This window comes from Macaca mulatta, chromosome 17, assembly GCF_049350105.2.
Source record: "Macaca mulatta isolate MMU2019108-1 chromosome 17, T2T-MMU8v2.0, whole genome shotgun sequence".
Lineage (NCBI taxonomy): Eukaryota > Metazoa > Chordata > Mammalia > Primates > Cercopithecidae > Macaca > Macaca mulatta.
In genome coordinates this window covers 807314-834682 of record NC_133422.1, presented here as the reverse complement: position 1 = coordinate 834682, position 27369 = coordinate 807314, and the positions used below count along the sequence as shown (strand labels likewise).

Sequence of the window (27369 nt, the reverse complement as noted above, 5' to 3'; positions counted from 1 at the left end):
CTTGCCTCCCTTCTTTAGCAAAACTCCTCAAAAGAGCTGTCTGAAGCCACTGTTTTACCTCCTCAGCTGTTTTCTCTTCCATTCACTACAGACTTCTAGTACCAGCACTCCATAAAAATTAATCAGTGTTGTCAACATCAACTTTGCCAAACCCAACAGTCAATTCTCAGTCCTCTTTTTACTTGAATTCTCAGCAGTACTGACAGAATCGTCACTCTCCTTGAAATACTTTCTTCCTACTTCACTGGCCTCCTCTCAGTCTCCTTTGCTAGATGACTTTGCCCTTTTCCATCCTCTAAAGTTGGGAGAACTCTAGGATTTGGTCCTTGGTATACTTTGAATATATTCCCTCCCTAAGCAGCTCATCCGGTTCTGTGGATTCATATACACACAGTACACAGTAAAAGGCTGGTATACATTTCAGAGTCAATGGCATACATAAAGCTGACTAGAGCTTTATTTTGAAAAACAAAACTAAATATCTTAAAATTTTATTTTACATTATATTTAACAAAAATTATACTTACAACTACCCAGTAACTTCTAGAACAAGGGCAAAATCAAGTTTTGTTTTGGTGACAGTTTTCTGACAAGATTAATAGAGCACAATGGACAGGTCCCCCATTTGACTTTCAAGGAACCATCATAAAACAGGGTAATCTTTACTGCATCAAATTCCCAAAACTAAGCCTTTGAAGCACATTGACATAATACTTAATTGTTTCTTCTCAAATTTTTAATGGTTCTCCACAGTACGTTAGGTCCTTATTTTCTCATTGGCTGTAATTTGACAAGTTCTCCAAAAGCACTATCATGAACTTAATTAGATAATACTTTCCAGTTGTAATTAAATCAGAAGGATCGTAGGCTTGATAAGCAGGTCAGACTGAAGCTACCAGGCAGCTCTAGAGGCTCCCGTGGCCATAGCTAACAGCGCACAGGAAGGCCCCTGGCCTAGGACGAGCCCTCAGAACCTTTTAGAGAGTGAGGTTCGGGGTCTACTGGGTGTCCAAGCTCGAGAGTGGAGCGTGACAGGTCAGCTGCCATGTGATAGAAAGAACTGACGTGAGAGAAAAGACCCCACACAGTGAAAAGCTGGGAGAAAAGAGAAACAAACTCACAACCTGACAGCAGAGTTCCTGGTTCCAACTGTTGAGACCTGTCTCCACCTCCAGTGGTCACAGTATATAGTTACCCAGGCCTGGAAATCTCCCTTTTTTCCTAATTAGTTTAACTGGTGTTCCTGTTGTTTGCAAACAACAGCAACTGCATCTTCAGACAGCACTGAGGAAGTAAAAGGTGTGGGACGGTCCTGAAAGGAGATGATGGGAAGGCAGAGCTGGCTGGCAGCAATGTCTCCCTGGCCAGGTCAGGGGCAGCCTCATCTGAGTAGCAAACACCTTTATATTTTTAAAATTACTTGTCCTACTTCCTGGTACTACTTAAACCATTCTGTTGATTAAGCTGGGTAATTTAGTATCAATGAAACACTAATAATCCTTAAAGAGTGAATGACTGGACTACATGTCAACAAGACTAAGGTTAAACTTTATCGAAACTTCATAAAAAGCGTATTATGATGTTAATGTTCATGTTCCTCTTTAAAATGGGTCAATGTTTAAAAAGGGGAAAGAGGCAGGGGAATGTGAATGATAAAATCGGTCCAGCTCTGCTTTAATTTCCTTCTGTTCAGTTTCTTGTAATGGATAGATTCACTAGAAATTCTGCAACAGATACAAATAAAAAATATCAATTTAATATAATTAAAAGCCATTAAGACAAATGACACAATACTGTGGCTGTATATTTTACACTTATAAAATAATTGAGGATAGGCCGGGCGCGGTGGCTCAAGCCTGTAATCCCAGCACTTTGGGAGGCCGAGACGGGCGGATCACCAGGTCAGGAGATCCAGACCATCCTGGCTAACACGGTGAAACCCCGTCTCTACTAAAAAATACAAAAAACTAGCCGGGCGAGGTGGCGGGCGTCTGTAGTCCCAGCTACTTGGGAGGCTGAGGCAGGAGAATGGCGTGAACCCGGGAGGCGGACCTTGCAGTGAGCTGAGATCTGGCCACTGCACTCCAGCCTGGGCGACAGAGCGAGACTCCGTCTCCCAAAAAAAAAAAAAATTTGAGGATAGATTCCCACTGATATCATTAAACTGGATAATTTGGGAATCTGAGATTCAGGGATCACAAGTCCTGTATCAAAAGATAGAGACAGGCTATTAAGCTGGCAAATGTCAATTAAAAACAAAAGTTTTACTAACATTTAAATGTTTTTTTCTTTTTTTTTTTGAGACGGAGTCTCGCTCTGTTGCCAGGCCGGAGTGAGTGGAGCCATCTCCGCTCACTGCAATCTCTGCCTCCCAGATTCAAGCGATTCTCCTGCCTCAGCCTCCCGAGTAGCTGGGACTACAGGTGTGCACCACTACACCTGGCTAATTTTTGTATTTTTAGTAGAGACAAGGTTTCACCATGTTGGCCAGGATGGTCAAATGTTAATTTTTAAATGTCCTCCTCAAATAACACACGAACTTTCTTTGCAAAGGTAACATACTCACCAGTTTTCTTTGTTGCTGACATCTCGGATGTTCTGTCCATGTTTAAGGAACCTTTTACTGGGTGGCACTGCTTTAATTGCTACTGGAGTAGCTAGGTTTGTGTTGTATTTTGATAAAAGCTAAAAAAAAAAAAAAAAGCAAATTCCTTTTTATTGAGCCATATGAACAACATAACCTAAATTTGGAAGAAGTTATAAAATGTTCAATACAAGCTATGGGCTGGGTGTGGTGGCTCACACCTGTAGTCCTAGCACTTTGGGAGGCCAAGGCAGGTGGATCACTTGAGGTCAGGAGTTTGAGACCAGCCTGGACAACAGGTGAAACCCTGTCTCTACTAAAAATACAAAAATTAGCCGGGAGTGGTGGCACACACCTGTAATCCCAGCTACTCGGGAGGCTGAGGCAGGAGAATCACTTCAACCCTGGAGGCGGAGGTTGCAGTGAGCTGAGATCATGCCACTGCACTCCAGCCTGGGAGACAGAGCAAGACTCGTTCTAAAAAAAAAAAAAAGACATGCTAACAGCAATGAAAAGATGGGGATATTAGAAATGTAACATGGATGTGAAGGACTGATTTTTAAAGCCTAAAATGTATTCTGACTGAGGTTAGTGAAAACAAGTAGCAATATATCCCCGAGAGCAAATTAAGCCTTAACAAAGATGTTAAAATACACAAAGGAAAGATGTAAAATGAAGGCTCAAAGGAAGGTCACCAATTACAAAAATTATGACAGGAGAACATGAAATATTAGCTAGAATTTTTTCATGCATAAAGAGATGATATATTAAATATAAGCTTTCCTTCCTTTTACATAGAAATAAGGAGAGATGAAGCAACTGTTGGGAAGTGGAAACTATATAATTTTCATAAAGACAGAAGATGCTCCTTCTTCATGCAATTTATTATTTCTTCCAGAAAAGCAGAAGAGAGAAAAAAGGATAACAAGTACTTTATTGATATCCCAGCATGAGTCAGTTCTAAAGGCATCTGAGTATTTTCCTAAGTGATTTATCCTTCTCATGGGTCTCCGTAAGTCAGGAAGATTTCTAGAATGGTTATTAAGAATTCCATACGTGTAAGTAACAACTGCCAAACACTGTAACTTCTATTAAGGAGGGGGACTGTCAAAGAATCAGACTGGTTATTTAGAATTGGCAGTTGTTTTTTTTTTGAGACGGAGTCTCGCTCTGCCGCCCAGGCTGGAGTGCAATGGCCGGATCTCAGCTCACTGCAAGCTCCGCCTCCCGGGTTCACGCCATTCTCCTGCCTCAGCCTCCCGAGTAGCTGGGACTACAGGCGCCGCCACCTCGCCCGGCTAGTTTTTTGTATTTTTAAGTAGAGACGGGGTTTCACCGTGTTAGCCAGGATGGTCTCGATCTCCTGACCTCGTGATCCGCCCGTCTCGGCCTCCCAAAGTGCTGGGATTACAGGCTTGAGCCACCGCGCCCGGCCGGCAGTTGTTATAAGTCATTAGTAGACTAATGGTAACTGCTGTTAAATACTAAAGAATCGGATACAGTCAGGCATCACTTAACGATAGGGATACATTCTGAGAAATGCATCATGAGGTGATTTCATCGTGTGTGAACATCACAGTACTTACACAAGCCTAGATAGTATACCCTACTGCACACCCAGGCTATATGGTACAGCCTATTGCTCCTAGGCTACAAACCTCTACAGCATGTAACTGTCTGAATAGTGCAGGCACTTGCTACACAGTGATAAGTACTTGTGTATCTAAACATAGAAAATGTACAGTAAAAATACAGTATCATATTATCATTGCTGCGGCATATGCGGTCTGTTATTGACCAAAACGTTATGCAGCAGCACATAACTGTATTCTAATATACATCAATCAGTGTTTCCTAAACTGAGGTCCAACAAGTCTCAAGTTCAAAAAGCACTGACATGTTATTCATGATACCCTGGTTCTGGGAAATTGCAGGGTAAATGACTTTTCTGACTTTGCCAGCAACACTTCTAATGGAACCATGATCGACATGGAAACCACAGTTGAACAAGTACTAGAAAATAAGGTCCTGACAGCCTAGAACTTAGATTTTCTCATCACCAAAATTAGCACATTAGCTCAATGATAAATAAGACAGTTTACATGCAGTTTCAGGTCTTTAAGTATTTCATTTTGAAAAGAATATCAGAAAAAAAAATAGCCTGGAAAAATAACCTGGAGAATATCTTCTGGAATTTTAGTTACTTCTGGAGGCGTAGGTGTTCTGAGCAGATTCTCATAAGAAGAAATCGTAGGTGAAGAGGGATCTGTTAAATTCTCAAAGCATGTGTCTGAATTTAAAACCAACGAAGCATGATCTTTAACTTCCAAATCATTGGGTGAACTATTTATTTTTGATAATGGGTAATTTGTAGATACCTATTGAATAAAAATAAACCATTAAATTATGGTAATATAACATAATGTAGTAATCAAAAATGGTTAATCATTTGTTAGTTCTGTTGGGGTCTCTAAGTAGGCCCCCATATGCCCCATCTTCTCTGACCAAGTTCTTTTTTTTTTTTTTTTTTTTTTTTTGAGACGGAGTCTCGCTCTGTCGCCCAGGCTGGAGTGCAGTGGCCGGATCTCGGCTCACTGCAAGCTCTGCCTCCCGGGTTTACGCCATTCTCCTGCCTCAGCCTCCCGAGTAGCTGGGACTACAGGCGCCCGCCACCTCGCCCGGCTAGTTTTTTTTTTTGTATTTTTTAGTAGAGACGGGGTTTCACCGTGTTAGCCAGGATGGTCTCGATCTCCTGACCTCGTGATCCGCCCGTCTCGGCCTCCCAAAGTGCTGGGATTACAGGCTTGAGCCACCGCGCCCGGCCTCTGACCAAGTTCTAAACAAAATCAAGAACAAATGGCATACAGATGACAAAATATCACCTTCATTACCAATAAAGGCTGAGTTAAAGCTTAATGTCAGCAAGGTGCGGTGGCTCACGCCTGTAATCCCAGCACTTTGGGAGGCTGAGGTGTGCGGATCATGAGGTCAGGAGTTTGAGACCAGCCTCGCCAACACGGTGAAACCCCGTCTCTACTAAAAATATAAAAAATTAGCCAGGTGTGGTGGTGCGTGCCTGTAATCCCAGCTACTCAGGAGACTGAGGTAGGAGAATTGCTTCAACCCAGGAGGCAGAGGTTGCAGTGAGCCAAGATTGCGCCACTGCACTTCAGCCTGGGTGACAGGGTGAGACTCCATCTCACCAAAAAAAAAAAAAAAAAGCTTAGTGTCAAAACTAAATAGAATGAACCAAAGATTTAGATGGATACACCCACCCCATCTTAGGCAACAGTGAGTGTAGTCAGAGGAAAATCACAGCATGAATGAACAAGTGTTACCACATGCCCTCCCAAGAGGAAAAAAGCAGATCAGAGGTAAGTTTAGTATGCAGACTATTCATACTAAACCAGCCAGTTGGGTAAGTCGCTCCATCTCTCTCAGGTCAGACTTAACAGAGAGAGAGGGTCACCTCAGTAGGGTACCTTCCATGTGAACATAAGGAGTAGATTAATTGTAAATGGCAGGTACTAACAGGCAGATAACCTGATACCTCAATTGCTAACACAGCCCTATGTTCATCCACAGCTGCACTGTACAATATAGTAGCCATAGCCACACGGGACTCTTTAAATTTTAAGTTAATCAAAATTAAATAAAAATTAAAGAATTAAATATTCTTCCGATATACTAGCCACATTTTCAGTGCTCAATAACGTGATTAGTGGCTACCATACTGGACAGTGCAGATTAGAAAACATTTCCATCATTACAGAAAATTCTATTGGATGCCCTAACACAGTATTGGTTTTCCGTAGCATTGGTTAAGTGACCATACTGACTGAAGAGGGATAAGGTTTTGATTTGATGAAATCTGATTATTCACTGGTAAAATTTAGGGGAAAAAAAGCACAAAATCACCCATAATTTTATCACCCAGAGATAACTACACCTTGCTGTTTCTATCCACTCTTTTTCCTTAAAACATATGTGTGTACATATGCATGTGTGTGTGTACGTAGACACACATAATTTTCCATATGATTAATATTTCTTGAAAATATTCTTTTTATATGCTCTCATCTGTTTTGAAAAACACATGATAGTATACATAATACCTGATCTTATGGATATGCCTTGCTGTGTTTTAGTTCTTCGATATCATTCGATATTTATACCGTTTCCCATGTTTTGTGCTTACAAATAATGCTATTTCTTACTCTGTAACTTGTTTTAAATCTTTGTTCCACTTTGCCTTAGAAAAAATTCTGAGATATGGTTTAAGGGTATGAAAAATATTTTTTAGCCGGGCGTGGTGGCTCACGCCTGTAATCCCAGCACTTTGGGAGGCCCAGGCGGGCGGATCACAAGGTCAGTAGATCAAGACCATCCTGGCTAACAAGGTGAAACCCCGTCTCTACTAAAAATAAAAAAAAACAGCCGGGTGTGGTGGCAGGCGCCTGTAGTCCCAGCTACTCGGGAGGGCAAGACAGCTTGATTCTAGACAAGCTAGAATCGCTTGAACCCGGGAGGCGGAGGTTGCAGTGAGCCGAGATTGCGCCAATGCACTCCAGCTTGGGTGACAGAGCGAGACCCGGTCTCAGAAACAAAAACAAAAGAAAAAAAAGAAAAATACTTTTCAGAGCAATTGACTTATGCTGCCAAGCTACCCTCCAGAAATGCACTGTAAATACACTCCTAAAAGCTGGATTCATCCATGTCTTCTAAATAGCCTCTTTGAGTCTGCAAGCAGTAGTGTATCTGAGTCTTTAGGAGAAAGATTGTGGCTTTCAATTTTACGGAAAGTTACCAAAGCTATGCTGTTCTTTGTAGATGGAATTTTCAAACCAGGAGTACAGAATGTAGGTACCAAAGGAGAATTGGTATACTCGGCATCTGAAAGACACATAAAATGGTCACAGAAAATTGTAACTATAGTATACTTAACTGGACAGGAAAAAAAATCTCATATTCACATATGTAATTACCATTAGCACTAATAAAATTCAGCAAGGATGCAAGAGCAATACACAATAACAAACAGTTGTAATGTATACTAAACATAAAAGCAACAAACTATTACACATATAATTTGAAAAAAGATACTTTTCACAGTAGCAACAAAGACAAGATACCTACAAATATGTCTATTAAAAATGGTGTAAAACCTTTATGGAGAAAATTATCAAACTTCTGACAAAGGAGGAGGAAGAGGGAGAACAGGTCACTTGCCTTCCAAGATGGCAGGACTTACTCCGAAGGTACAATAGTTAAAAACAGTGTAACATTAACCAGGGATGGAAAAATTAAAGATAAGAACAAGAGAGACCCATGCATATACAGACAATTGCTATCTAGGACACATAGTATCATCGAGGCAACCTTAAAAAACAACAAAGAGAAAAGGTAAATGTTAGAAAAACGATCTAACTGGCAAAATATTTTAAGTCTAAAAATCATCAAGTGCTGGAAAAGATGGAGAAACAGGAACTCAACACCACTAGTGAGAAGATAAATCTTAACAGCCACTCTTAGCTGACTATTCAGCATTTTCTAGAATAAGTAAAAATATGCATGCCCTTTGACCTGGCAATTCTACTCCTAGATGAGAAATACACATATGCACTACGGAAAATTTCCTTAGGGCACTGCCTATAATAATAAAAAATAAAAACATTACCTCTTAATCAGCAAATGAATATGGCTCATGTATACAGTAGAATACTATTTATCAATTAAAAAGGATGAAGTGCTTTGGGAGGTCAAGGTGGGCAGATCACTTGAGTCCAGGAGTTTGAGACCAGCCTGGGTAACATGGTGAAACCCCTCTACCAAAAAAATACAAAAATTAGCTGGGCATGGTGGTGTATGCCTATAGTCCCTGCTACTTTGGGGGCTGAGGTGGGAGGATTGGTTGAGTCCAAGAGGCAGAGGTTGCAATGAGTAGTCTACAACTGTGACCAGCCTGGGCAACATGGCAAATCCCCATCTATACAAAAAATACAAAAATTAGCTGGACGTTGTGGTGTGTGCCTGTAGTCCCAGCTACTTGAGAGGATTGCTTGAGCCTGAGAAGCTGAGGCTGCAGTGAGCCAAGATCATGCCACTACACTCCAGCCTGGGCAACAGAGTAAGACCCTGTCTCAAAGAAAACAAAACAAAAAAATCACAAAACTCTAGGATTTTTTAATCTTGCTTTTTCATGAACACCAATGTTTTCATGTTTGCTGGGACAAATATGAAAACAATGTATGAAAATTTTCTTTAAGTTGCTGAGCTATTCAAAAGAAACCAAAATTTAAAATGACAGCTGAGGTATTCTGTGCGTGGTTTATATAAGAAAGATAATGTACAACTCTAATCAATAGGTTAAAAGAAAAAGTACCATGGCTCTACATCAAAAGATTGGTAAATAAATATATATGTTTCAAATCAAAATGTTAAAAACAAGCTGACAAATACTGAATATAATCAATAGTATTAAAAACATACCAGAAAATTTTCTTTCTCTTGGACAAAATCATGCTGAATGAAATGGTAGTTAATGTAATCCAACATTAGGAATTAAACAGATGAAGAAAACTGTTAGAATGTCTAAGATGATGAAATCAATTTTGTTCAAAGATAGTTTGGGAAAAATGTTCCTGAGAAGTAACTTGATTCTTATACTTACCACTTTTTTCCAGCTGCTGGATAGTGGAGCCGGGAGTGGCAAAAACATTATCATTGGGCCTGGATTCTGTATCTGTGGCCTCCTCACTGGTGTGATTCATAGGGAAATTACAAGGTTAAAAAAGTTAACATCCAATCTCTGGGAAAAAATTTAACCTTACTAAATATCAAGTTTGGACAAATATTCAGTTATGCTTTATGGTATAGAAGTCCCATGAAGCAAATTCATATATATCCATGGTATAAAATGGTTAAGGACCATTAACTTCAACTTATTAGTTCAAAAAAGGAACTATGTAGCTCATGGGGCTTCAAAATCCTAAAGTGGAATTTTATAACTGGTATACATATATAGATTAAAAACTTGCCATTTTTTTTAAGACTAAAATGAGTGATCCTGTCATCTGATTATCATTGTCCTAGACAATTACACAGATGTCTGTAAAATAGTTATAAAGAGAATATCACTGAATACAAGATAGTTCAAGATTGATTTTCACTTATAAGTTTCCAGTTTTGAATTTAAACATAATGACCCATGCTGTCTTTAACATCTTGTGCAAACATTTTCTTTTTTTTCTGAGATAGGGTCTCGATCTACTCCCAGGCTGAAGTGCAGTGGTGCAATCTCGGCTCATTGCAACCTCCACCTCCCAGTTTCAAGTGATTCTCCTACCTAAGCCTCCCCAGTAGCTGGGACTATAGGCGCATACCACTGTGCCTGGCTAATGTTTTTGTATTTTTTTGGTAGAGACAGGGTTTCACCATGTTGGCCAGGCTGGTCTCAAACTCCTGACCTCAGGTGATCCACCCACCTTGACCTCCCAAAGTGCTGGGATTACAGGTGTGGATTACAGGTGTGAGCTACCATGCCTGGTCATTGTGTAAACATTTTTTAAAAGTGTATATACAGTATGGCAAAAGAATATATGTTGTATAAAATCTCTAAAAATAAAAGGGCTGGGCATAGTGGCTTATGCATGTTGTGGGGCAAAAGTGGGAGGATCTCTTCAGGCTAGGAGTTGGAGACCAGGCTGTGCAGCATAGCAAGACCCCACCTCTACAAAAAATAAAAAATATTAAAATTAGCTGGGAGTTGCAGCACATAACTGTAACCTCAGCTACAAAGGAGGCCGAGGTGGAAGAACCACTTGAACCCAGTTCACGGTTGCGGTGAGCCACCATCCTGCCACTGCACTCTAGCCTGGGTGTCGTGAATGTTTCATGGAAACAGGTGGTTTTCAAATGTCTAAAACCTTTTACCCAGTCATTTTACCTCTAGGAAAACCCAACAAATATTTTGGCACAGTAGTATTTATTACAGCTTATTTATAATAGGGGAAAATTGGAAAGAACCAAAATAGGACAGTGAGACCCTGTCTCTAAAAATAAAAGGAAGAAAGAGAGAAAGAAAAACTACTACTAGTACCTGTGTAGTCCCCTGTGGAAGCTTCCCAACTTGGTACCCATCTCTGCCCAACAGAGGTAAATTTCTATCTAGATTTGCTTGGTACTTTAACTACTTATTTGTGTACTCTAAATATAATTTTTGTGCTTTTGAACTATAAATGAAATAATAGTGTTTTACATCTATATAACTGCACACTTTGATTATTTTCCTTGAATGTGTTCATTTAAGTAAAATTTCATAGAGGCTTTTATATACACTGGCAACTTTCCCTAAGATTGATTCACCAATGGCCACCAGCATTATAAAAGCATTTTCTTATGTCTTTATCAACATTGAATATAACCTGTCTTTTTTGGTATTCTCTCTTAACATTAACAAACCTAGTTAAAACTTGGAAATAAAAACGTGCATCTGGATAGTTGAAAAATGACATCTTATTTTTGTATTTGAATTTCCTTCATTACCTGCAACGCTAAAAGTGTTTATATGCTTATTGGTCAATTGTATTTCTTTTTTTTTTTTTTTTTTTTTTTTTATCTTGAGATGGAGTCTCACTCTGTCACCCAGACTGGAGTGCAGTGGCACGATCTCGGATCACTACAGCCTCTGCCTCCAGGGTTCAAGTGATTCTCCTGCCTCAGTCGACTGAGTAGTTGGGACTGCAGGTGGCCATCTAATTTGTGTATTTTTAGTAGAGCCAGGGTTTCACCATGTTGGCCAGTCTGGTCTCAAACTCCTGACCTCAAGTGATCCACCCACTTCGGCCTCCCAAAGTGATGGGATTACAGGCGTGAGCCACTGCGCCCAGCCTCTTCTTTGGTTAATTCATGTCTTTGCTCGTTTTAAAAATGGGATGTCTTTCACCAATTACTGCATATGGGTTTTTAAAACATGTTATATAATTACATAACATATATATGCACATATATTATATCATGTTAGAAAACTTTTCCTGCTTTGTCATTGGTCAAACATTTTATGATACAGTAGTTTAAATTTTGTATGTGATCAAATCTATCCATATTCTTTACTATGATTTCTAGCTTTGCTGTCATGCCATAATTTACTTCCTACTGTTAACTATTTTGGTTCTTTCCAATTTTCCCCATTTAAAATAAGGCTGTAATAAATACTACTGTGCCAAAATGTTTGTCAAGTTTTCCTAGAGGTAAAATGACTAGGTAAAAGGTTTTAAACACTTAAGAATCAACTCTTTCCGGCCGGGTGCGGTGGCTCAAGCCTGTAATCCCAGCACTTTGGGAGGCCGAGATGGGTGGATCACGAGGTCAGGAGATCGAGACCATCCTGGCTAACCCCCGTCTCTACTAAAAAATACAAAAAAAAACACAAACTACCGGGGCGAGGTGGCCGGCGCCTGTAGTCCCAGCTACTCAGGAGGCTGAGGCAGGAGAATGGCGTAAACCTGGGAGGCGGAGCTTGCAGTGAGCTGAGATCCGGCCACTGCACTCCAGCCTGGGCGACAGAGCGAGACTCCGTCTCAAAAAAAAAAAAAAAAAAAAAAGAATCAACTCTTTCCATGAAACATTCCTGACAATGATATATGAACACACATTTCATTGTACTCTTCTAACAGTTAAAACAAACATGCTTTGTACTATTTTGATAGACAAAACTGTTTTTAAAATATTTATTAGTCATATCTGTTCCTGTCCATTGCCTAGGTAGCTTTTGGTATGTTAGTGGTTTCTTGTCAGTATGTGTGTAACATAGTCCTCAATGCAATTATTTTCTTGGTTTATTTTTTATCCTTTATATGTTTCATGTTCCAGTCTATTTATTTTATTTTTATTCTTTTAGAGGTGGGATCTAGCTATGTTGCCCAGTCTGGTTTCAAACTCCCAGGCTCATGTGATTCTCCCACCTCAGCCTCCCAAGCAGGTGGGACTAAGGCATGAATCACCATGCCTGACTCATGTTCCCTTCCATATTTCTGAATAGAACAAGCAATTATTGTTAAGATGTCGAATCATTACCACTTTCTTGCAATTACAAACATATTGATAGTTGCAGTATACCCTTTCACTGTTTAAACAGCTAATTTATCTATATTTTCTTTTACTTTTTAAATAATTTATCTAAATATTTATCTTTTTGATCTATCTTTATTTTATATTGACTCGAGGTAGAGACGACTTGTTTTTTTTCCAGTTAACTAATTGTTCCAGTATAATTTACTGAATCATCTTTACTTCAAAAATACCTTCAGGATCACTTGAGGCCAGGACTTAAGAGACTAGCCTAGGCAACATAGTGAGACTCTACAGAAAGTTAAAAAAAAAAAAATTAGTCAGGCCTGGTGGTCCACACCTGTCGCCCCACCTACTACTTGGGAAGCTGAGGCAGGAGGACTGCTTGAATCTAGGAAGTCGAAGCTGCAGTGAGCTATGGCGATGCCTCTGCACTCCAACCTGGGTGACAGACTAAGAACCTGTAGAAAGAAAGAAAAGAAAAGAAAAAGTTGCCTATGTAACTATATAAAATATATATCTTCTATCAGCCTCTTACTTGAATTCTATTATTTCTGTAAGTTTTTCATGTGATTTTCTTGAGTTGCCTAGGTACAAAATGGCCTAGAAGTGCAACACAGAAATATTTCTTATTTCCTATCTCATTACACTGGCCAGAGCATCAAGAATGATGTTAGGCTGGGCATAGTAGCTCACACCTATAATCCCAGCACTCTGGGAAGCTGAGGCAGGTGGATTACTTGAGGCCAGGAGTTCAAGAGCAGCCTGGGCAACATGGCAAAACCCCATCTCTACTAAAAATAGAAAAATTAGCCAGGCGTGGTGGCTCATGCCTGTAGTCCCAGCTACTCGGGTGGCTGAGGCTCGAGAATCACTTGAACTCAGGAGGTGGAGGTTGCAGTGAGCTGAGATTGCCCCAGTGCACTCCAGCCTGGGAACAGAGCGAGACCTTATCTCAAAACAATGACAACAGCATGACATGACATGACATAACATTAGAAAGGATTCATCCAGAATCACCATCCATGCTCAGAGCTTTTTGGAGCTTGTTATCTGATAACTTTTTTTTTTTTTGGAGACAGTTTTGCTCTTGTTGTCTAGGCTGAAGTGCAGTGGCTTGATCTCAGCTTACTGCAACCTCCACCTCCTGGGTTCAAACAATTCTCCTGCTTCAGCCTTCCAAGTAGTTGGGATTACAGGTGCCCACCACCAAACCCAGCTATTTTTTTGTATTTTTAATACAGACAGGGTTTCATCCTATTGGCCAGGCTGGTCTTGAACTCCTAACCTCAAGTGATCCACTGTGCCTGTCCTGTTATCTGATAACTTTTTCAGTTTTCTTCTCTGATTACTGCTCTACCCAGGTTTTCTACTTCAAGTCAATTTTTATCACTTTGTATTATTTTCCAAAACTTTATCTGAAATTTTCAAATTTCCCAATACTATACCGTATGATATTTTCTGATAGCTTAGAAAAATAAAAACATAGGCCAGGCAGTGGCTCACGCCTGTAAACCCAGCACTTTGGGAGGCCGAGGCAGGTGGATCACTTGAGGCCAGGAGTTCAAGACCAGCCAACATGGTGAAACCCTGTCTCTACTAAAAATACAAAAATTAGCCAAATGTGGTGGCGTGCCCCTGCACTTCCAGCTACTTAGGTGGCTGAGGCACAAGAATCACTTGAACCCAGTGGTGGAGGTTGCAGTGAGCTGAGATTGAGCCATTGCACTCCAGCCTGGGCGACAGAACAAGACCATCTCAAAAACAAAACAAAACAAAAGAAAACAAAACACACAACACAGTCCTTAGTTCTTAGTTCTGTTATTTGTATTTATGTTTAGATAAGGACCAGTTCTTAGGTTTATCAATTCAACTCTTTCAAAAATCTTTTGGATTAGAATTTTATGTTATCTTTAGTGTTTCTTCTTTTCCCCAGAGTTGTGGGGTTTTCTGACTCTTTGACATGAATGTTTATTTTCTTTCTTTAATAGTAAGTTTTTAATGATAAGTATTGATCTTTAGACACTGCTTGGCTACTTTGATAAGTGGTATTTTCATTGTAACTCTCACGGTTTTAATCACCATTTCCATGCTAATGGCTCCCAAATCTAGTTCAGCACTGACTTCTTCACTGAGCTTTAAACTGATATTAGAATGCCTAAGCATGAAGAGGCACTAACAATGTCAAAATCAACATGTAAACACATCACCTACCCCCTGTACTCCAGGTATTCTTCTCCTGTTCTCTCTATCATCCCAAGCAAGAAAACAGAAACTCGGGGTTTATCCTAGATCATCCTCTTTCCCCAAGTCTCCAGAGCAAATCAATCACAAGTTCTTACTAATTTTACCCCTTTAATTTTATTCCCTCTTTTCTATCCCTACAAATACCATCTTTTTTTCAGGCCCTTATCACTTCTTCTATAGTCTCTCACCTGAAGAAACCAATGGCTCACACTTTATTGACAGTATTGGTGATTCGAGAAGATCTGTAATATAAAGTATCTGAAAACCTTACCACTAAAGAACTTATTGATGTAACCAAACACCACCTGTTCCCCTAAAACCTACTGAAATAAAATAAATAAATATCTGAAAACTTTTTAAAGGAAAAATGTTGTCTGAAACATTATATTTCTTCTGGAAAAAAATCAATAAATACAAAAGGTTTAGAAAGCTAGAGAAAATTGCCTTTTAACAGAGCTGCTTACCGTTTATTATTCCTCACATTTTTAAGTCCCATTGTGTAATCTTCATTTAAACACATAGTATATTCAGAGATACCAAAGTGTTCTAATTTAGGAGTTACACACTCAAAATCATCCATTTTTAGTGCACATTTTGGAGTTTTTAGTACTTTTACTAGTGATGGCTTGCTAGGTGGAGTTACAATTACAAGCTCTTCCTTATAGTTGTTCACTGCCTGTGGAGGGTTTGGTGGAACTTGGGATACCATGTACCGCTCAAGTCCAAAATCTGAAAGTTGTGGGCTACGTGGAGACTTCTCAGAAATACAACTACTTGCAACAGGAGGATCAGAAAGATCATCTTTCACATCAGGCTTCTGAACATTTTCACAATTAGACAACTCTGGGTCAGAGCTAATGGCTTCTTGCTCGTGTACTAGGAGGAAAAATCAGAATATTCTGGTCAAACATCAAAACAGAAAATTTCATGTTTACAAAAACAACAGAAAACAGCTTATCTGAAATTTCCCAAATCAGCAAAAGTTCCGATTGTCTAAACATATTTATTTATTATTTATTGAGACAGGGTCTCGCTCTGCCACCCAGGCTGGAGTACAGAGGTGTGATCACAGCTCACTGCAGACTTGACCTCCTGGGCTCAAGTGATCGTCCCATCTCAGCCCCTGGGGTAGCTGGGACTGTAGGTGTGCCATCATGCTCAGCTAAGTTTTAAATTTTTTGTGGAGATGGGGTCTTATTATGTTGCCCAGGCTGGTGTCAAACTCCTGGGCTCAAATGATCCTCCTGCCTTGGCCCCCAGAATGATGGCATTTCAGGCATGAGCCACCACACTCAGCTGAAATGCTATTTCAATTGTCCCTTTAATAAAGTTCCGACATGTATCTCTTGTGCACCCATATCCCATTGTGATTATACATTAGAGGAGGAAAGCAAGTTAAAGTGTTACAAGATGAAAAATTAATATTCACAAATAAAAGTCCAATTTTCTTATATCCTTAATGTGATTTACTAGTTTTTCTTAATATTTTCTTTTTTTCTCTCATACTTTAGTGAGCATCAGAATATATTTTCTGCAGCTTTGACTGTTGCCCAGGCTGGAGTGCAGTGGCACTATCACAGATCCGGATGTAGGCAACAATGGGGGAGGGACCCAGGTTGGGGAGAACAATGAACAATTGTTCTGAGAAAAGGCTAATCACAAACAACCTACAGGTACTTTTTTTTTTTTTTTTTAAATTTTTGAGTCAGGGTCTCACTTTGTCCCCCAGGCTGGAGTGCAGGGGCAATCTCGGCTCACTGCAGTCTCAACTTCCAAAGCTGGGACTACAGGCATGCACCATCATGCCCAGCTAATTTTTTGTATTTTTGGTAGAGACAGGGTTTCACCATGTTGACCAGACTGGTCTAGAACTCCTGAGCTCAAGTGATCCGCCCATCTCGGCCTCCCAATGTGCTGGGATTACACATGTGAGCCACCATGCCTGGTCACAACAACCCTGCTCTGTACCTAGCCCGCCTCCAGCATGACCCTATAAAACTTCCCTTCAGCCTCTGCCTCTTTGCAGACAGCCTCTTCTCTGCTGTACTGCCCACTGCAACCTTGCAATGTATTTTCATACTTTAATAAATCTGCCTTTCTCTACCTACCACTGTCTTGGTAAATTCCTTTACCACCAGTGACACTAGCCCCAGCTAGTTGCACACACAACACTGGGCTCAGGTGATTCTCCTACCTCAGCCTCCCAGGCAGCTGGTACTACAGGCGTGTGCCACCATGCCCAGATAATTTTTTGTACTTTTTGTAGAGATAGGGTTTCGCCATGTTGCCCAGGCTGGTCTTGAACTCCTGGGCTCAAGTGATCCACCCGCCTCAGCCTCCCAAAGTGTTGGGATTACAGGCGTGAGCCACTGCACCTGGCCTGAAACTATAATTTAAAATTTCATGACAGTATGGAATCAACTGTGTTCCATATTTAACATAGAATATGATATTATTTTAGATTCATCACTTCCAGATGCCCAAGCTAAACAGCAAAGACTGCTATATAAAGATAAGTTTTTATCCTAAGTTAGTCTGGAACACCTATATCAAACACCTAGTTGAGAAAAATAATAGGGGAGCATTTCAAAGATATACAGTTTCTCAACCATTAATAGGTTATATACTTTTGTTTTTCTGAGATGGAGTCTTGCTCTGTCACCCAGGCTGGAGTGTGGTGGTGCAATCTCAGCTCACTGCAACCTTTGCCTCCTGGGTTCAAACAATTCTCCTACATGAGCCTAAGGAGTAGCTGGGATTACAGGCACACACCACCACACCCAGCTAATTTTTGTATTTTTAGTAGAGACAGGGTCTCACCATGTTGGCCAGGATGGTCTCGAACTCCTGACCTCAGGTGATCTGCCCGCCTTGGCCTCCCAAAGTGCTGGGATTACAGGCATGAACCACAGTGCCTGGCCGGTTATATACTTTCTTGTTTGTTTTTAAAAGCCTTGAGTTTAAATCTCTGAAGTTTCATATTTTGATTTCATAGTTTTTGTTCCCTTGAAGAGATTCTGAGTCACTGAGTTGTTTTGGCATTATGCTTTCTGTAAATTTTGAGAAATGTTACAAGAGTTGCTAAAAACCTACTGATGTATTTATCACAGGACTGTCATTTAAGAGAGTAATAAATCATCATTATCAGTATTCCATAGGGACATATTATTATCCCCATCTTATAAGTGAGGAAAAAGCAACTTACAGAAATTACCCAAGGTCACACATGTAATAACTGGTGGAGCCAGTATTTGACTCTATGGCTCTTTCACACCAAAGTCAACTAAATTCTATGATACCATGTGGGGGGGGTGGTGGTGGTATGGGTTGTTTGTATGTATGTAGGTATGTATGTATGTATGTATGTATGTGTGTATTTTATTTATTGAGACAGGGTCTCACTCTGTCATGCAGGTTGGAGTATAGTGGCGTGATAGTAGCTTACTGCGGCCTTGAACTCCTGGGCTTAAGGGATCCCTTCTGCCTCAGCCTCCCAAATAACTAGGACTCCAAGTATGCACCATCATGCCCAACTAATTTTGTAAAACAATTTTTTGTAGAGACAAGAGTCTCATTATGTAGCCCTGGCCTCAAGTGATCCTCCTGCCTCAGTCTCCCACAGTGCTGGAATAACAGGCATGAGCCACTGTGCCCGTCTCACATGGACTGTTTAACTTACCTGCCATACACATCCTCAATATATACTTGTTCAGCCGGGCGCGGTGGCTCAAGCCTGTAATTCCAGCACTTTGGGAGGCCGAGATGGGCGGATCACGAGGTCAGGAGATCGAGACCATCCTGACCTACACGGTGAAACCCCGTCTCTACTAAAAAATACAAAAAAAACACTAGCCGGGCGAGGTGGTGGGCACCTGTAGTCCCAGCTACTCGGGAGGCTGAGGCAGGAGAATGGTGTAAACCCGGGAGGCGGAGCTTGCAGTGAGCTGAGATCCAGTCACTGCACTCCAGCTTGGGCGACAGAGCGAGACTCCGTCTCAAAAAAAAAAAAAAAAACCAAAAAAAAACCCTTGTTCAATTTAATAATAGAAATGAAGACACTGAAGTTAGTCATTCAGAGGTATGGGCATAACAATGGCAGTTAATAATTAACCTTGGGTGACTGACATGCTAGGCACTGCTCTAAGCAAACTTTATCTTATTTAATCCTTATACAATATCATGAGATAGATACACTAAATATTCCCACTTTACAAATGAGAAGCTAAGGCACAAGATTAAGTAACTTGACAAAGATAATAATACAGCTATTAAGCGGTGGAATACAGATTTGAACTCAGGCATTTTGGCTCCAAATTCTAAACCACTATGATAGACTGCCCTTCATTAAAATTTTAGAACCAAAAAATGACTTTGTCAAATTTTTATAGCCAATATCTCTTTCTACAGAAGAGAAAACTGTGAACAAGAAAAATGAAATAACATGCCTTGAGGTCTCTCAGCTTTTATTGGCAGGGCTAACTAGAAACCACCTATCCCAAGTTACGAAGATTTATCTTGTAGTTTTCCATCTAATAGGCCATCTAGCCTAAATGTGCTAAATATAGCATTGTGCTAGCTTTCATTTGGCATTCTGGAAAGGAAAGCAAGGACTGTCTTTATATTGCACCCCTGATTAGCACTCCAAAAGCATACCACACAGTGAGAGTTGACTAAATGTTTATCAAATAAGCATCAGATAATGACAGAGCTAGAATTAAAAACCATGGCCAAGCCTACAGTTGTTTTAGTTAATCAGGCTGCCTTGTTTCTTCAATACTAAAACAAATGCTATAAAATGAAGTTATTCAAACCTGAATTTTTCTTGCCACGTGGACTATATCCATACTTCTGGAAATACTCTCTTATTTTCATAATATCCATTGAATTTTTTTCCATTAGTACTTTTGTTGCCTTTATGAAATCAATGCCTTCTTGATTTTCCAATCTTGCTTTATCAAGAAGAATATTAACATCATCCTTTTATGAATAAAGAAAATACATTTTAATTTCTCTGACTTCTGACTAAATCTATTTAGGACAAAAAAATTACTCGTCACAGAAAAATCATAAATTAATATTGTAGGAGTGATACCTTTAGAGTCTGAACTTCTGAATGAAGGTCATATAAAATTCTCATTGGATAATCTTCAAAGTCTTCAATATGAATATTGAAAGAAAAAAAGTCCAATAAGTGTAAGGAAAAGGAGGAAGAAAAAGTATAGTTAGTATACAATCATATACCTTATAATGACATTTTGCTCAAAGACAGATCACATATGACAGTGGTACCATAATACCATATTTTTTACTGTACCTTTTATATGTTTAGATACACAAATACTTACCATAATCTTACAGTTGCCTACAGTATTCAATGCAGTCGCATGCTATACAGGTTTGTGGTCTGGGAACAACAGGCTACACCATATAGCCTAGGTGTGCAGTAGGTCATATCATGTAAGTTTGTGTTACATATGCTCTATGATGTTTGCACAATAACAAAATTGCCTAACATTGCTCAGAACGCATCCCCATTAAGTAACATGACTGTATAACATACACACTGAAAAGCATACAAATCCTAAGTACGTAGCTTAATGAACTTTATCAAATGAGCATACCTGCATAACTGGCCCTCAGCTCAAGAAACAGAAGTAGAAACAGAGCCTTATTAGAACTCTAGAAGCCCTCTTATAGCCTCTCCCTTCCCCACAAGGGTAAACTTTACCCTGATTTCTTTTTCTTTTTTTGAGACAGAGTTTTGCTCTTGTTGCCCAGGCTGGAGTGCAATGGTGCAATCTTGGCTCACTGCAACCTTTACCTCCTGGGTCCAGGCTATTCTCCTGCCTCAGTCTCCCAAGAAGCTGGGACTACAGGTGTGCGCCACCACGTCGGCTAGTTTTACATTTTTAGTAGAGACAGGGTCTCACCATGTTGGTCAGGCTGGTCTTGAACTCCTGACCTCAAGTGATCCACCCACCTCGGCCTCCCAAAGTGCTAGGATTATAGGTGTGAGCCACCGCACCCGGCCACCTTACCCTGATTTCTAACACCACGAAGCAGTTTTACCACTTACGAATTTGATGTAATGGACTCATACAATACGCACCCTTTTGCGACTGGCTTCTTTCACTCAACTGTTGCATTCCTCCAAGTTCAAATCTAATCCATGTTCATTACTGTGTAGTATTTCCACTGCATGATACCAGATTTATTTATTCTACTGTTGAAACACTTTGGATTGTGCCTAGTTTGGAACTATTATGAATACTCTTGCTTTGAACTTTCTAGAACATGTCTTTGGTATCAATGTATTCATATTTCTGTATGTTAAGAGACTTAGAAAAAGTGCTGGATTACATGTTACGCATATGTTCAACTTCAGTAAATACTGCTAGTTTTCCAACGTGATTTTTACAGTTTGCACTCCCACCAGCAGTGCATAAGAAGTGCATTTGTTCCACATCTTTCCAAACACTTGGTAATTTTCTCTTTTTCATTTTAGCTATGCTGGTGGGTATGCAACTATACTACATTGAGACTTAATTTTCATTTCCTTGATTACTAATGAAATTAATGTCTTTTCACATTCCTAATGGCCATCTGAAGATAATTTTTTTTTTTTTTTTTTTTTTTCTGAGATGGAGTCTCACTCTGTTGCTCAGGCTGGAGTGCAGTAGCTGATCTCAGGTCACTGCAACCTCCACCTCTGGGGTTCAAGTGATTCTCCCACCTCAGCCTCTTGAGTAGCTGGGATTACAGGCGCCCACTACTATGCCCAGTTAATTTTTAGTAGAGACGAGGTTTCACTACGTTGGCTAGGCTGGTCTTGAACTCCTAACCTCGGGTGATCCACCCACCTCGGCCTCCCAAAATGCTGGGATTACAGGTGTGAGCCACTGTGCACAGCCGAATCTTTTATTTTTTTCTGGGACGGTGTCTTGCTCTGTCGAGGAGGCTGGAGTGCAGTAGCATGATCTCGGCTCACTGCAAGCTCCGCCTCCCAGGTTCATGCCATTCTCCTACCTCAGCCTCCCGAGTAGCTGGGACTACAGGCGTCCACCACCATGCCCGGCTAATTTTTTGTATTTTTAGTAGAGACGGGGTTTCACCGTGTTAGCCAGGATGGTCTCGATCTCCTGACCTTGCGATCCGCCCGTCTTGGCCTCCCAAAGTGTTGGGATTACAGGCGTGAGCCACTGCGCCCGGCCCAAATCTTCTAATTTTAAGGCAGTCCTACTTATCCATTTTTTCCCTTATGACAAGCACTTTTTGGTTTCTATTTTTTAAATATTTGCCAATGACAAGATATGTGTCTCTCTCACATTTTCTTGTAAGAGCTTTATGGTTTTAACTTTTGCATTTAGAGCTACACCCATCTGGAATTGATTTCTGTATACAGCATGTCATAAGAATCAAGATCCACTCTTTTTCTCCATATGGATATTCAATTGACCTGGCACAACTTACTGAAAAGGCATCCTTTACCCACTGCATGTCACCTTTGTCATTAATCAGTGGGTGTTACATATGATGTAAAAGTAGTTTTTTCGTTTAACTTTTTTTTTTTTTTTTTTTTGAGACGGAGTCTTGCTCTGTGCCCCAGGCTGGAGTGCAGTGGCGCGATCTCGGCTCACTGCAAGCTCCGCCTCCCAGGTTCACGCCATTCTCCTGCCTCAGCCTCCCGAGTACTACAGGCGCCCGCCACCTCGCCCGGCTAATTTTCTTGTATTTTTAGTAGAGACGGGGTTTCACCGTGTTAGCCAGGATGGTCTCGATCTCCTGACCTCGTGATCCGCCCGTCTCGGCCTCCCAAAGTGCTGGGATTACAGGCTTGAGCCACCGCGCCCGGCCTCGTTTAACTTTTTTGAGACAGGTTCTCACTCTGTCACCCAAGCTGGAGTACAGCGGTGCAGTCATGGCTCACTGCAGCCTTGACTTCCTGGACTCAAGCAATCCTCGCACCTCAGATTCCCAAGTAGCTGGGGACTACAGGCATGCACCACCCCACCCAGCTAATTTAAAAGAAGTGGAGTTATTTTTTGTTTCTTTTTTGAGACAGAGTCTCACTGTCACCCAGGCTGGAGTGCAGTGCCCTCATCTCAGCTCACTGCAACTGCCGCCTCCCAGGTTCAAGTGATTCTCGTGCCTTAGCACTGCCCCCACCCAGTAGCTGGGATTACAGGTGTGTACCACCACACCCGGCTAATTTTTGTATTTTTAGTAGAGACGGGACTTTGCCATGTTGGCCAGGCTAGTCTCAAACTTCTGGCCTCAAGTGATCTGCCCACCTCAGCCCCGCAAAGTGCTGGGATTACAGGCCTGAGCCACCACACCAGGCCTAAAAGTAGTAAAATAATTATATTTCCCTTTTCTAAAACACATCTCCCTTGAAGGTCTCCTTCTTCTTCCACCTGTTAAAAGTTGACCAGTTTTCATTAGGGAAATGCAAGTCAAAACCACAATGAGATTCCACTTCATACTCACTAGAATAAGTACAGCAAAAAAGATAATAATAAACATTGGTGAGGGTGTGGAGAAATTGCAACCCTTATTCATTGCTAGTGCAAATGTAAAATGATGCAGACACTTTGGAAAAACAAATCTGGCAAGTCCTCAAGAAGTTAAACTATATGACCTAGCAATTTCACCTCTAGATATATGCTCAAGAGAATTAAAAACACATTAACACAAAAACTTACATGTGAATATTTACAGTAGCATTATTCATAATAGCCAAAAAGTAGAAACAACTCAAATGTCTATCAGCTAGTGAATAACGAAAATGTAGTAGGACCATACAATGGAATATACTCAGCAATAAAATGGAATGAAGTGATGACACATGCGACTACATAGAGAAACACTGAGACATTACACTAAGTGAAATAAGTTAGTCACAAGACTATAAATTCTATAATTCCATTTATATGAAATGTCCAGAATAGACAAATCTATAGAGACAGAAAGTGGATTCATGGTTGCTTAAAGCTGGTGTGGTGGATGGGGTAAAGGGGAGTGACCGTTAAGGGGCACAGGGATCTCTTCTAGGAGTGATGAAAATCTAAACTTTTTGTTGTGATAATTGCACAACTCTGAATATCTTAATAACCACTAAATTGTATCCTTTAAATGGTTTTATGGTATGTGAATTATATCTCAAAGATATTTAGAAGTCAACCAACTGAATTATTCATCATTGTGATCATAAAAGGCGAGATTGTTTGTGACCATTGTCTCTAATTACAATTCCACATTTTCTATAACGCATATGGGACAGGAATTGAATGATTATTCCAAGTTTTCCTTGTAAACACAGAAGAAAATGCAGATTATGCAGAGTCAATACGTCGGTAGGAAAATAAATTAGGATGAGCTTTATGGAAAGTCTCTCTCACATATATATATGAGAAATTTTATATATATATAAAATGTATATAAATATACATAAAAATAAACAAATATAAATATATATAAAAATATATGCAAAATATATGTAAAACATATAAATACATAAAAATATATATTATATAGCTATCTTATATAAATACATGTAAATATATGTGATATATAAATATACAAATATATAAAAATATATATTATATATAAAATAAATATATAAAATATATAAATATATATAATATATATAAAAATATAATATACATATATAAAATATATTAAAATGGAGATTCTATACATTTTGTATATAGATTATATATATATATGTATATTTTATATATATATAAAATCTCCAGGCTGGGCCCGGTGGCTCACATCTGTAATCCCAGCACTTTGGGAGGCCGAAGCGGATCACTTGAGGTCAGGAGTTTCAGACCAGCCTGGCCAACATGGTCAAACCCTATATCTACTAAAAACACAAAAATTAGCTGGGCGTGGTGGCGTGAGTCAGTAATCCTAGCTACTTGGGAGGCTGACGCAGGAGAATCGCTTGAACCTGGGAGGTGGAAGTTGGAGGAGTCGAGATCGCGCCACTGTACTCTAGCCTGGGCAACAGCGAGACTCCATCTCAGGGAAAAAAAAAAAAAAAAAGAAAAAGCATCCAAAAATGTCAATGCAATTTTGTGTCTATTATAGTACTATCACAAAATCAAATAAAAACAAAAAAGCCCTAAAATAAGAATGGTAGAAAAGCTACTAAAATATTAATAGTGGTGTGGCATGACCCATGGATACGGGGTATTTATTTTCTTTCTACTTTTCCATAGCTTAAATTTCCTACAATGCACATATGTTGATTTTACAGTCACAGAAATAGACATTTTTTTCTTTTTCCTTTTTTTTTTTTGAGACAGAGTCTCGCTCTGTCGCCCAGGCTGGAGTGGAGTGGCGCGATCTCGGCTCACTGCAAGCTCCGCCTCCCGGGTTCCCGCCATTCTCCTGCCTCAGCCTCCCGAGTAGCTGGGGGCTAATTTTTTTTGTGTTTTCAGTAGAGGCGGGGTTTCACCGTGTCAGCCAGGATGGTCTCGATCTCCTGACCTCGTGATCCGCCCGCCTCGGCCTCCCAAAGTGCTGGGATTACAGGCGTGAGCCACCGTGCCCGGCAGAAATAGGCATTTTCAAGTGACTGGAGATCATTCATTACATAATTAAAGTAAAAGTCTGCAGGGTGTAATATTTTAAAGCACATTACAATTATGACATTTATGAAATAATTCCAAAATCTGAACTACTTTTTCAACAATTTAAAAAATCTCCAATAAAAAGGGGAATGGTGAATTTTGCTTTATTTATACACATTTTTTTAAAACCCCAGCACTGTCGAGTACTAGTGTTTGTGTTGGTAATACGGTTTAGTGGGAAAAACAGAGGTTTACTGCAACTGTTGACCACCTGGGTGAGAAAAAAGTCACTATATGTGTAAAGTATCGTGTATAGAACAACGTTAAATAGCTTGATTCTAAGATAATCTGTTTAGGTTTACATGGTATTTTATTGACAAGCACATATATTGTATGTGACGAAAGCATATCACGTATAAATTAGTATATGTATTATGAGCTCAAACTGTCAACTTAGGTTCTTACTCTTAAGCGCTGCTGTCTCTGTTCACAACATAAATAGTGCCACTTTCATTATCTCAGGAGAGCCTTGGGGTTGTACATGGGACTAAAAGGGACACGCGATAAGAGTTCCTAGGAATAAACCATAAACAGGCCCGGGAGCTACGCTAACGCCAAACGCCGAGCATGGAGACACTCAGCACCCACTCCGCGCCTTGGAGGCGGCCGTCCACGCAGTCAGTGCCTGGCGGTTTCCGCGGGCCGCACCCTCCACTCGCCACGCCCCTCCTCCCGCGGCGCACCCCGCGCACCGGGCCCTGGCAGCCCGCCTCACGCACCGCTTTCCTCTCCGTCCAGCGCTCGCTGCAGCCGGGCCGTCTCGCAGTCCAGCGTGCTGGCCAGAGACCGCAGCTTCCCACAGAAGCTCCGGATAGGGTCCATGCTGAGCACACCCGGGAAGGACTCCAGGCGTACGCGGACAACAACCCTCAGCTCACAGCCTCCCGCCACTAGTTTGAATCGGCGCCGGACGCGTCCTCGGCTCTGCGCAGACGCAGTCCTCTCTCGCGAGAGCTGAAGTCTCTCGCCGAGGCGCCAGGAGACCCCGCGAGACAGGTGCGCTTACGCCGCAGCGTCTGCCGGCAGCCGCGGAGTCCTGAGGAACCGACCGGTGAGTACCTGTGCGAATTCAGTCCTGTAGGAAGCGCCTTGTTCGCCTGCTGGCCTTAGCTGGGCTCCCCGCTTCTCTGGAGGGGAGGCGGTGCGGGAACTCCCGTAGGCGTGAGCTGGAGCGCGCGCCCGCTGCTCTCTCCAGGTCAGGCCGCGCCAGTTCGCGTCCGCAAAGCCCGTCCCTCTCTTCCGCAGGCACCATGTTCCTGACTGCGCTCCTCTGCCGCAACCGCATTCCCGGCCGTCAGTGGATCGGGAAGCACCGGCGGCCGCGGTTCGTGTCGTTGCGCGCCAAGCAGAACATGATCCGCCGCCTGGAGATCGAGGCGGAGAACCACTACTGGCTGAGCATGCCCTACATGACCCGGGAGCAGGAGCGCGGCCACGCCGCGGTGCGCAGGAGGGAGGCCTTCGAGGCCTTAAAGGCGGCCGCCACCTCCAAGTTCCCCCCGCATAGATTCATTGCGGACCAGCTCGACCATCTCAATGTCACCAAGAAATGGTCCTAACCCTGAGTCGTCATCCTCGGATTTTATGGATCACGGGGCTGCCCTTCTTTACCTGGTTCTGGAACTGAAAAACTGTAGCTACTGTGAAAATGAGCCTTTGGACCAGTGTTTATTAAAACAAACAAACATGAATAGTCTGCATATAGAATATCTAGGGCTCTAAACCCTCCAATACTTAAAAGTGTAATCGCTGTCCTGTCGTTTCTTTAGTCTGATAGGAAGATAGGGATTTCCTCAGACACATGATATTTTGAAGGAAAGCTGCAATAAA

The 27369-nt window shown here is 41.0% G+C and overlaps 2 protein-coding genes across 3 annotated transcripts; one reads left to right on the top strand and one right to left on the bottom strand.

Annotated features, from left to right (window-relative positions):
• Positions 1-536: 536 nt before the first annotated feature.
• SKA3 (spindle and kinetochore associated complex subunit 3) lies at positions 537-26785 on the bottom strand. Of its 2 annotated transcripts, NM_001261230.1 has the most exons (9): positions 26259-26419; positions 19992-20053; positions 19711-19876; positions 15364-15775; positions 9255-9340; positions 7392-7477; positions 4759-4962; positions 2567-2685; positions 537-1724 (listed from the first exon to the last, which is right to left on the bottom strand). In NM_001261230.1, coding segments are annotated over exons 1-9 (1239 nt in total). In that variant the 5' UTR covers positions 26362-26419; the 3' UTR covers positions 537-1723. The 2 variants fall into 2 exon arrangements, with proteins under 2 accessions (NP_001248159.1, XP_028692948.1); XM_028837115.2 differs by lacking the exon at positions 4759-4962 and having other exon boundaries at positions 1528-1724; positions 26259-26785.
• MRPL57 (mitochondrial ribosomal protein L57) lies at positions 26563-27369 on the top strand. The gene is made up of 2 exons (NM_001193743.2): positions 26563-26590; positions 26785-27369. The coding sequence occupies exon 2, from the start codon at positions 26790-26792 to the stop codon at positions 27096-27098; it is 309 nt and encodes a 102-aa protein (NP_001180672.1). The 5' UTR covers positions 26563-26590; positions 26785-26789; the 3' UTR covers positions 27099-27369.

Excerpts from the sequence above, each read along its gene's own strand:
- SKA3 (NM_001261230.1), bottom strand. The coding sequence starts at position 26,361 with ATGGACCCTATCCGGAGCTTCTGTGGGAAGCTGCGGTCTCTGGCCAGC. Across the intron at positions 20,054-26,258 it reads GCTGGACGGAGAGGAAAGCG|ACTTTGAAGATTATCCAATG; the intron begins GTGCGTGAGGCG and ends TTCATATTGAAG. Across the intron at positions 7,478-9,254 it reads CCAGCAGCTGGAAAAAAGTG|ATGCCGAGTATACCAATTCT; the intron begins GTAAGTATAAGA and ends TGTGTCTTTCAG.
- MRPL57 (NM_001193743.2), top strand. The coding sequence starts at position 26,790 with ATGTTCCTGACTGCGCTCCTCTGCCGCAACCGCATTCCCGGCCGTCAG.